The 11587-nt window shown below is 41.4% G+C and overlaps 2 protein-coding genes across 3 annotated transcripts in view; both read left to right on the top strand.

Annotated features, from left to right (window-relative positions):
• crlf1a (cytokine receptor-like factor 1a) overlaps positions 1 to 6878 on the top strand; it is a 20459-nt gene extending 13581 nt beyond the window's left edge. The window contains exons 5-9 of one of the 2 annotated variants that reach the window (XM_008291864.1): positions 2974 to 3131; positions 4246 to 4320; positions 4403 to 4496; positions 5671 to 5855; positions 5974 to 6878. In XM_008291864.1, coding sequence (XP_008290086.1) covers positions 2974 to 3131; positions 4246 to 4320; positions 4403 to 4496; positions 5671 to 5855; positions 5974 to 5997 — 536 coding nt within the window. In that variant the 3' untranslated portion in view covers positions 5998 to 6878. Of the gene's footprint in view, positions 1 to 2973; positions 3132 to 4245; positions 4321 to 4402; positions 4497 to 5670; positions 5860 to 5973 lie in introns of both variants that reach the window. The other variant, XM_008291865.1, reaches the window with a different exon arrangement.
• A 3493-nt stretch (positions 6879 to 10371) lies between these two features.
• The window catches only part of odf3l2a (outer dense fiber of sperm tails 3-like 2a), a 4973-nt gene continuing 3757 nt past the window's right edge, over positions 10372 to 11587 (top strand). The window contains exons 1-3 of the mRNA XM_008291862.1: positions 10372 to 10420; positions 10811 to 10921; positions 11114 to 11236. Coding sequence (XP_008290084.1) covers positions 10372 to 10420; positions 10811 to 10921; positions 11114 to 11236 — 283 coding nt within the window. The remainder of the gene's footprint in view (positions 10421 to 10810; positions 10922 to 11113; positions 11237 to 11587) is intronic.

The raw sequence follows: 11587 nt of genomic DNA, 5'->3' as shown, positions 1-11587 counted from the left end.
CTTAAACAAAAATATATCTTCTGTTATTTTAATTAAAAAGAGTGGACTAAAGTACTTTTCCAGTCTCGACTCTTGTGAACAGTTTCGTTCTTGGGCCGCAGGTCCAAATGTCGGCCAATGAGAAGGCAGGGAAGTAAACTCCCTGCAGCCTCAGAGGTTTAACACAAATCTGCAGAACAGTCGCTGCTGCTTCCAAAGCTTAGTCGCTGTTATGAACGCAGTGGAAAACATCAGTGTTTTATTTAGCCTCTTTATTCTGTCATCTGAAGTTTGGGCGACTTTGTTTAAACAGAATTCAGCAAGTAAATCAAAGTAAAAGTGGAAAAGCAGGGAAGTAAAAAAACATGATTCTAAAAAGAGGAAGTGACGTCCCTAATTCTGATGAATTCCAAGAAATAGTTTGAGGCTCATGAAAAAACAATTCATGTATTATCTTGGTCATGAGATCTGGAGGTGAAATACGTTTGTTTTCTTTCTTTCTTTCTTTTTCTGTTTGTTCATTAAACCTAAAATAATTCAGATAAATAAAGCTGCTGTAATTCATTGCCCCATACTGATGAAGTAATAGTATAAAATATAGTTATTTCAGTAAATTATAGTTTAAAAAAGTAATTTTACTCTCCACTGTTGTTTAAAAAATATATATGACACGACACGTCTCTATTAGGTTTTTAAACTCTTGGTGATCAGAAACAAAACCTCTAAACCTCTCGTGTCAACCTTCGCCTTTTTCCCTCCGCTCAATCTTCCCCGTCCTCCTCCTCTTCCTCTCCGGGTCTGAAGTTGATATTGAAATGATCTCGAAAGCTCAAAACAAAATGCGAGTAAAGCTAAAATAATGGTCTGTCGCCGCATGTTTGTTTGTCGAAAAGATAATTGTTGTCAGATGAAAAGGCCTCCTCCGGCTAACAAGGCAGCTCTTCAGAGACGTGAAGGCACCCAGAGACCGCAAACCTCCGTCAGCGCCGAGCAATCCTTCAATGCGCTGCTATGCATGAAGACATCACTCCTACCGCGTTAAATTAAAATCGAATGGGTTTCTTGACCCCGCAAACGTGACCTTAGGATGTAGAACGAAGCCGCTGAGCTGTCATGGCCCAAAATGAAAATCTCTTTGTTGCAATAAATTTTTAAAAATGCAGAGTTCGTGCACCGCAGAATGTTTTAGCGTCTTTCAGCTCATTGTTTTGGTTTTGTGGCCCTCGGCTTCGCTGGTTAAATACGTCCTCGGTGCTCTCGTCAGCCTTCATGCAGCAGCAGCAGATGGTTTCGTTGTTGGCCCTGCAACAGACAAACAGCAGACAAACAAAGCTGGTCACCATAGAGGAGCATCTTCTCTGCTAAACCAAAGCTTTTCTCGTCATCCGTTTATCCGATCTGCTTCAGATTTTGCAGATGTGTTGCTGGGAATCTGAGGAAGTGCAGTTCGGTGTCAAAATGCCAATGACAACATTAACTCCACCAGCGATGAATCCATGTCACACCCAGCGTCATACCCAAGGGTGGTATTTAAGGGAAAGAGATGATGTCACAAGCAGTGATTAAATTAATCTGTGTGTCCGTTTGAATTTGACGTCCAGAGTTTTTCTAATCAGGTGTCTGACAAATGAGGCCTGTTTATATTGTTACATGGAAATTAGAGAGTTTATGTGGAAACTAGATAATGGTGATTGAATAAAATATTGAAATATTAGTAGATATTTTCGGGATAAATTAATCAAATGATAAAATGATTTTTTAAAAAAACTTTTCCAATAATTGATAAATTAGTTGTGAGTTGCTTTTAATTACATGAATCAACTAATTAATAAGCAACACAAGCATTCATCTTTTTTTATTTTTTTATATATTTTTTTAAAGTTTTGTGCACATCAATGAAATCTCGGCTTTTAAATCCAACCGGGATCCTTTCAGCCTTTACATCAACGGGGATTTTTAATGCAAGATTTCATCCAAAATGTTGAAGCGTTCATCCATTAGCTCTCTGAACCCCAAAACCCAGCAGCAGGTTGGAACGGCATGTATTGTTTAGAACAATTTCTAAAATCAAATCCAGTTTATTGTCATTTTGCTGCACATACACAGTAGTTCAGGCAAGATGAGAGAGCGATTATTCAGGATTATTCAACCAGCAAGTTTTGTGGAATGCACGTCTGGGACAGAGACACTAAACGTTTGCTGTCGCTGTCTCCTGAAGGCGTCCATGTGCGCCGCCGTTCACCATGACACCGTTTATCAGAACCATAAACAGAAAGAATTGTCAGATTTTCTATTGTCCGATGATTCTCGAGCTGCTCATCGGTGCTGTTTTGTTAGAAATCAATGCTTAAAACTGTGAAGAACAAGAAGTTCCAACCGTGAAGCCATTAGTGACTCAGCAGTGGTCGACTATCTTCTGACTAAAACTAAGAGTTCTCAGGTGAACTGCAGGCTGTGTTCACTCAGAGGAGAGAAGGGACAAATATGAAAAGAAATGTATAAAGTCGTTAAATATATTTATACTGTTTAGAACCACCTTGCTTTTTCACCTGGAAACTAAAAAAAAAAAAAAATAGTGGGTATACTGGATTTCAGGTTTTTTCAAATAAAAAAAAAGTCATTTTTTTGATATCTTAAAGCATTCTGAATGTGTTTTACTGCACAGAGGACATGTTTGAATTCACTTCTATCCATGGTTGTGATGTTTGCATGCCGATGCAGGAATTTATGTTGTTGTAAAAATAATAGCCTACGGTGAATAAATATGAGACAGGAGCAAAAAACATAATAAAATGCCCAGAAGCTGCTTGTTTCTAATAACATCACATTGTCCCAGACTTTTACTGTACATCACTTTTCCCAGGCAGCAGTGCAAAACCCCTAAATATATGCATGTTACTCTCAAATAAGAAGTCTGTTAGAAAGTGATGTCTAAGAAGCTGGAATGAGTCGATGTTCTTACGTAACCACCCGTTCTGTCTCGTCCTCCTCCAGTAACCACAGACCCTCCGTCAGGTGTGACCGTCAGTCGCGTTGGCCAGTTGGAGGACCAGCTGAGCGTTCGCTGGGAGGCCCCGCCCGCCCTCAAAGACTTCTTATTTCAGGCCAAATACCAGATCCGCTACAGGTTGGAGGACAGCCAAGACTGGAAGGTAAAGGACAAGGACACATGTTAGCTGCTCCCTTTGTCTCTCACACACCAACAGATATGTAACTGCAGTACACTGTCACCAGCTGTTTCTCATCCTAATGCTGTAATCACCTCTAATCTAGTCTGATTGAGAAGAGTTGGGCCGGTCAAAAAACTCTCATCACTCATAAATCTCCAAGTCAGGTTTTGATCTGGAAGAAAAACGAAGGCCGAAGCCACCGTTTGTACCTCGAATACAAGCCTCTAATGAATGAAAAACACAGTGTGAAAGCTTCAGCCGTGCAAGATGGTGCTTCCCAGAAATCATTTTCCTCTGGGTAAGAGTGAAGATTCTCCTGTAATTAAGGGGGAATTACACCGATGTAATATAAGCAAGTCTTGACTCGCAAAGTGGAAAAAGAAAAGGAGGGGAGTGGAGAGGCGGCGGAGGGATGATACCGTCTCGAAGGAGGAGAGAGAGGAGACTTTAAATCCGAGTGGCTTTAAGGGTTCGGTGGTGAAAACAAAGCGCCATTTCCCTCTGAACCGGCCCTAATCATGAGGTCATGCTGAGGAATGGAGGGATACATCTCAGCTGTTAATGTCTTCAATATGGCTGTAAAAGACGCTCAGCTGTAACTTCTGCCTATTTGGCTTCCCCAACATCACGTCGTTAGCCTTCTGATGCCTGTAATTTCCGAGTTCTGTTTTCTGCTGGAGTCCTTCTTAACAAGTGTTTACAGACCGGATGCCAGAGAGAAAGTGAGGATTATTAGACAAGATTATTAACTGTTCGCTTCGTCCTCTCGCTCTGCAGCGTTTTGCCTGTTTTTCCGCTGTCTGTCTGTCTGTCTGAGTACCTGTATGTGTGTTCCAGCCAATCCGGCTCTGTAATAAATAACACAGAGCAGATTTTACCCAGGAGGCACGGTTACATTAAAATAGTTTCATAAACATGCTAATCAGGAGCCACCAAACAATGTGGTGTTCATGCATGTTTGGGTCTGTGCATGGTTTGCGGTTGTGTTTTCTGCATCTTGATCCTGCCCTGTGTTACAGTTCATGCCCATTGGTATTTAATACTGCGGTCGGACCTCCGGCGCTCAGCTTCTTCCGTGTTTGTGTCTTTGCTGTAGGTGATGGATGATGTCGGGAACCAGACTTCGTGCAGGTTGGCCGGACTGCGACCTGGAACCGTGTATTTCGTCCAGGTACGGCGAACGCAAATGTGTGTGTTCTGAGTTTCTAATAATGAGATTTGGCTGCTGTTAATTCATGTCGTATTGCGTCCAGGTTCGCTGCAACCCTGTGGGCATCTACGGCTCTCGCAAAGCTGGGATCTGGAGCGAGTGGAGCCACCCGACAGCTGCTTCCACGCCCCACAGTGGTGAGTATCGACAATCCTCGAGCATTTTTGGTCCCTTTCAGCAGCAATTTGTCGCGTTAAAAGTTGCTTCATGTCATGCAGTTGCTGGAAACCGGCTGCCACACAGGAGGTGCTGTTTTCTTGTTTTCTGAGTATTTTAAAAAATAAGGCAGCTCAATCAAATGGAATTAAATCAGCTCAAATCAAATCAAGAATAAACCCAAATCCAATCATTTCTAAACCAAACATTACAAAGTCAGTAATCTGTTTAAGCTGCAGTAGGTTGCAACAGGAATCATGTCTGTATGATGTCGTGCCCTTTGCCGCGCTGGATGTCTTAGGATTGCGGGCGCTGGTGATTGTTGCCTCCACAGACATAACTGCTGCGTAAAATGTTATCGTAGCTGATGGGAATAAAGACCGCAACTATGAAAACAAACGCCAGTTCATAAAAACCTGAATTTATTTCTGCAAGGGTTTCTGGGAGGGCAAGCTTTTATAAAAGAAAAAAAAATAAGCAGCACAGCGATCAGGGCAAGAAGGAGAACATTCAGTTCTCACTTCTTTCTTCTCTTTAAGTTTGTCTCTCTGGCTTCTCCTTTTCCTTGAACTTTGATAGCGAGCGGTTTTTAAGGTACTTGTGCATGACTTGATTATCTTACTTTGCTATTAAAAGACTTTACATGTCTTTACTGAATGGCATCAACCCCAATTATAAAAAGCCTCACGATTCAAACACTATAAAGCATTTTAAGATATAATATTACAGCATCAGCAGTAATGGCTCTTTGCTTTATAGTAAGAATGCAAACAGAGTGAAACAGTAGTTTCTTACCTTTCCTGTCATCTTTAGGGACATATATTGACTACATGAGACAAACATGTGTCAAATCTCCGTCCTGCTTGTTCGTCCATCATTTGAAATTTGGCTGCAACACTTTGAATGACATCATCTTCTTCTGCAATGATTTAAAAACACAAAAATGGGAAATTATCTCAACTACTACGAATAATTCTTTTCATTTGTTGTGCAAATTTTTCTGCGACATGGTTAAAAATTTGTGCTTATTTTGGATGAAAACCTGATTTAAGCATCTGCGTGATGGGCCTAAAGAACCGGCCTTTTCTTTGCCTTTAATCACGCAAGCCAGTGAAACTCATTATCCGTCCCCCTCGCTGTTTATCTTTCCTGCAGAGCGCCTGATGTCGGGCTCCTGTGACTCAAAGTCGAGCGGAGACTCCAACTCCACCCTGCGCAGGGAGCTGAAGCAGTTCTTCGGCTGGGTGCGGAAACACGCCTACGGCTGCAGCAGCATGTCCATGAAGCTGTACGACCAGTGGCGAGTGCTGATGCAGAAATCCCACAAAGCTCGCAACCAGGTAGGTAAGCATCGCCAACGCAGGGATGAAGCACACACATTCACACAAAACTGAAAGCAGCCCCTTCTGCAAAAAAAAAAAAAAGCTGATGTCTAATGAAATGTTGTTTTTTATTTAGGTTCTCCAAGGGGATAAATCATAGCACATGCTGGTTTTTCGAGCAGAAAACAAGTCAAGAAAAAGAACTGAGTGGATGTGATCTGTTTTTTTTTTTTTTGTCGATGTGTGTGTGTGACAAATGAGGAAAAAAAGAGACTGTATTCGTATAGTGGAATTATAAAGACAATTTGCTGCAGACATCTTGTGTGGATACCAGCTGTGGCTGCGAGAGGACGCCCAGAGGAGAAAACAAAAAAACGGTGGGATTTTCTGCCTTCTGCATCTTTTGCAGTCAATATGAGCACTTGAAAGATGTGCAGCCGGGACGGACTGAGAAGGCGAACTCATCATGGACATCCTGGTATCGTGGCGTGGCGAGGAAAGGGACCATGTGGACGACTCCGCTCTCACAAATGATATTGTAGCATGAATAACCCGGACTTTCTGTTTGTTCTAAGCGTGCACAGAGGTGATCAAAACAGATTCAAACCAACCAGAAGTTCGTCCAAAAGTGTTCTGAGAAGCTTCTGGGTTTCTCCTGTGGATCCAAAGCACCATCTAGTGGCCGCTCAGCATCCGTGGAAACTCCAATCCAAGCGTTCACAAGTTTATCACACAGTATTTCTTAACTCATGCTTTTGTTACATAGGTGGATAATTTGCCAAACTGGTTCGCTCAGGATTCGTCTGTTTCTGTGTGACAGTAAGTGACTGATGCCATGTTTGTGTACGGAAACATTTCACTGCGTTTATTTTTGTACTGAATTGTACCAGCATATTTAAAGTATAAAGTTATGTTTTAATTTTTAAATTATGTTTAGTTAGTAAAGACTGTACAATGACTGAAGTTGTTATCAATCTCTGATGATGTTCTATAAATATATATGTATATATATATATATAAAAACAAATGTTGCCATAAACAGCAGGGTTTGGAAATCCGTTGTTACAGTAGCAAATCAGAGACGATGGGAAAGAAAAGAAAAAAAAAAAAGCACGACTCGGCTGCTTCTCATTTTGGTCCAAGCTGAAGTGTTTCCACACAGCGAGCTGAGTGGACAAAAACAACAAATATCAGCATGTGGAATCAGGACGACTCTTTATTTATATCTCACCCCAGAAATAAGCACATGGTCCTGTGTGTGTCTTTGAGCATTAATATCCTCTTGCAGAACAGAACAACCACGGGGGATTTGCTGCTTTCAATATTCTCTGTATGTTGTGTAACAAGAGGTTCAGCATTTAGGCATTAAAGCAAAGTTGTAGAGAAATCTTTACGAGACGCATGTTTTGAAAGATTTCTCCAGAAACACCAGAATCTATGAGTTACAACAGTTTTCTGTGGTATTTCGTTGTAGTTTGCTGAGTCAGGGTGTCGCTGTCGCTCTCTGCAGATTAGCGCACACCTTGGCAGCCAGCATCAGAACACAAAGTGAACACAAGCGGCTTAAAAACCCAACACACCCAGTGCAACAACTGTTCTTACTTAACATGTCTGATCAGGACCACATTTGATTGTCCTGCACTCTTTTATTGGGTTTTTTTTCCACCTGCAAAGTTGGGATAAGTTACAGCTTTTATCATTGCTTTTATTAAACTGAGACATCTATATGGGTTTGCAAGGCCTTCACACGGCACATTATGGGTCCAGAACTGCAAAAAAATCCACACTGTGACAGCAGGCGATCATGCACACGATGCCAAACGTGTTCAAGAATTATGGCAATAACAGAAATTGCAGCCCAAACTTAAAGTATTTCAACAAGCATGTAATAATTGGTGCCGCAATAGCTCAGTAGGTTGAGCCGGCACTCCCCGTATCGGGCAACGGTCCCGATGCGGAGGTCATGAGTTCGAAGCTGGCTCACGGCTGTTTCGACCTGTCCAGGGTGTCCCCTGCCTTCACCCTAAGTCAGCTAGGATAGGCTCAGCCCCCCCGTGACCCTCGTGAAGATTAAGCGGTGTATAGATAATAGATGGATGGATGCAATAATTGAACCATATAAGGAATGTCAAATTATTTAAATGTCTGGAAAAGTTGTTAAGTAGGAAAATGTTTGCAGGTATCAACAGGAGTATCTGGGACCGAGGAATCAGTCTAAACCTCACAACAAAATACAGCCTCTAAATCTATTTATTCCCTTCTTCAGCGTTGTCCTAACAAACCACCAAACGCCATTCACTGTAAATCTGTGAACGAGCCTCTGCTAACTATCTGAAAACCTGACTTCTGAGATAAACAAAAAGCTGACACCTCTCTTGTAAATCCAGGCTGCATCTCCTCCCTCCACAACAATGAGCTCCACCTTTGAACACTGCTTGCTGCATTGAAACCTGAGCTATCAGTCGTGTTTCCTGTCAGGACCCACCTGAGCGGCGAGTTCTTCTCTTTCTGATGACACAACAGAGTCTTGTTACTGCGCTTGTGACCAGTCAGTCACTGGTGCTTAATATTTAACCAGTGTGGGCTGTTTTTCGTGGTCATGGCTGTGCTCTAAAGGCTTTAGTTACCTTCAAGAATTAGTAGAATAAGAGATCAAGAGGAGGGAATTTCTCTTTTTTTTTTTTTTTTGACACTGGAGATCAAACATCTTCAGTCAGTTAACCTTCCTCTGGGCTTTTCTGGCACTGTTCAGATGATGTGTGGGTGCTAACCGAGCCGTCCAATGTGGCATACAGAGGAGATTTTTTTTTGGCTGCACACCCGTTCTTAGGTTACAAAATCTTCTTCAATCGAGACACAACTTTTCATGCATAAAACACTTTTAAATTTATTTTTTGGCAAAATATACAGCATATTAGTAAACCAATCTTGCAGATATTCTCTTGTTTTATTGGCTTATCACTAAATTCCAGCAAGTTTCTACATCCAGGATGATAAATACTGTTAAAGTCCTGGCAGTGGGGGAAGAAGTTTGATCATTTATGTAAGTGGAAGTAGCAGCAACACAAAAAAACTTTATGACAAGAAAAAAAAAATCCATTTAAAATCCAACTTAGGTGATAGTGTGTGCACAAGTAATTTCAGAATCAGAATCAGCTTTAATGGCCAAGTACGTACACAACATACAATTTGGTTTCGGCTGTTGGTGTCGCCCTGGGAATTTGCACGAGTATTAGAAATAGGAAAATTAAAAAATAAAATAAAAATAAAGTAAAATAACTAAAGAAAGAAAAGAATGAAATACAATAAATATTAATAAAAATAAAACAAGATAATAAGACAAATATATACAAGAATTTACACATCTAGTCGAAAAAAGTTATTATTATTATTACAGATTATGAATTGCACTGAATTTATTAAGAAGTCAGAAAAGGCCCAAACATCTTATGTTTTAGGACAGCAGCAGGTGTATTTTATCTGATTCTGATGCATTTCCTCAAGAAATCTGGTGTATTAAAAAAAACAAATAGGTGCATCAAAAATCTGGGTTGCAGCACAGGTAATAAAGTTTTATTTGGCCATATGGGGAGCCGGTTCTATCTATGTATGAGGGTATTTTTTAAAAAGGGTTTGATTTTTGTGAGAGTTCTATAAACTAGAAAGCATTTTTAGCCCTTTCTTATTTCAGTTTTAATCAAAATTAGTAATATTGAGGAAGGTTTTCCTATTTGATGAAGGGAAATGTAAGATTCAGCCCCTCTCCACATCCCAAAAAGTTTTGTGCAGCCACTTATACGATTAGAACAAATGTTTCTGTGGAAAAAGGCGACAAAGTCCAACCTCGACAAATACATGAAAAGTAGTTATTAGTGTTCTTAAGTACTCGTACCACCTAAATGTACTTAATGAGGAAAATAACAGTTGATGTTTAATGCTTAATGGTATTCATTAAAGTAATTTTCAGCTTGTCAGCGAACCATTGTCACTTCTTTCATTTTTAATAGCATGTGTACTCAGATGCTGTTACTTACAGCATGCATACTGTAGTGGGAGGTTCCCCACACATGCTGCAGCAGCAGCAGTAACCCAATGCCTCGGAATTGAATGACAAATTAACTTCATTACATGTTACCGATATGATTAGTGCTACAGTACCCTAAGATTCAACATCAACACTTTCCCTTGAACCGTGCTCATGATGAGCTGTTCATCCACAGAGCTGAGTTTGTTCTGCATCAAACTTTCTTTAAGATAATTCAAAGAATCACTGGTTCTCCTCTTTTGAACTTTGACTTTTTGCATCCTGGTGGAGGTGGAAAGGAGAAAAGAAGGTGGAGAAGGAGCTGGGGCGTTGCAGGTTCTCGGTCAAGATAGGATTTCTTCACCTCACGCTCATGAATAATTGAGCCTGGGAGGCTGCGGCTCACCTGGACAGAGCCACACGAGAAAAGGAAGAAGTGTCTGAAGTGACGGCGGACCCAAAAAAGAAGAGCCGAGGACGAGGGAGGAGGAAGAAAGAAGCTGTCAGAGTATGGAGGAGGTGGTGAAGAAACGGCCGATTATCTCTGCAAGAGAAAGAGGTCAGTCTGAGAAATGTGTGTGCCTGCGTGTGAGGCTGTGTGTGTGTGTGTGTGTGTGTGTGTGTGTGTGTGTGTGTGTGTGTGTGTGTGTGTTGTACATCCACATGGATTGTATTATAGCCTAACTGTTTTTGCTCTGAAATCTCTCACAGCATTATACAGTCATTGCTCCATACTTGTTTGAGATTTCGACTTTGTTTAGAATTCATTCCCAAACAAGCGGAGGAAGAACGTTAAAATGCATAACCATAGAAAATAAGTCAAAGAGCTCCATATGGAAATCATCAGCAACGATGCAGCCGGAGCCAAAGAGCGGCGGGTGTGCTATACTGCTGCTAGGAGCCCAATCTGTTGCATCATTTTCATCAGTGTTCTCCTCCTGGTTGTCAGGCCCAGGCCCTGGACGCTACGCTCTGCCCCCTACAGTCGGATACATGAACCATGACTTCACCAAACCCAGCAGCCCGGCGTACTCCTTCCACAGCCGCATGAGCAGCGCCAGTGAGTTCTCACATGTCAGGCTGCAAATCTCACCGAAAACTATGTTTAATCAATACGATGGTCAACAGGGGCCTAGTTTAGAGCCTAAAAGTCAAATGTTAGCATTATAGTGTCTTAAAAAGCTTTTATGAAACGATTTCATATTGATTATCGATGACAAACTGGATGGTTTATGGATTTTGTTTTCTGTAGTGGTCTCTGTGGACTCCAGCCCAGGACCAAGGTACCACATCGATGCCAAAGTCACCCGGTTTGGCCGCATGGAGACGCCGTCCTACTCCATTTTGGGAAGAGGAAGGCTAATAGGGAATAAAGGTGAGGTAATTGAAACACATTGTCCAAAAAAAGAAACTCCATCCTGATCCAGGTAACTCAGAAGGTTCTTGCTTTAACCCTTTATAGCAGGGGTGTCGAACTCTGGTCCTCAAGGGCCACAATCCTGCATGTTTTAGATGTGTCCCTCTTCCAACACATCTGATTCAAATGATCAGCTCATCATCAAGCTCTGTAGAAGTCTGATAACCATCCTGATCATTTGAATCAGGTGTGTTGGAAGAGAGAAACATCTAAAACATGCAGGATTGCGGCCTTCGAGGACCAGGATTGGACACCCCTGCTTTAAAGGGCACTCCTTGTAATACTTGGAAAAGGAAAAATTTCAACCCT

This window comes from Stegastes partitus, unplaced genomic scaffold (assembly GCF_000690725.1).
Source record: "Stegastes partitus isolate 25-593 unplaced genomic scaffold, Stegastes_partitus-1.0.2 Scaffold766, whole genome shotgun sequence".
Lineage (NCBI taxonomy): Eukaryota > Metazoa > Chordata > Actinopteri > Pomacentridae > Stegastes > Stegastes partitus.
This window is presented reverse-complemented; position numbering and strand designations above follow the sequence as displayed.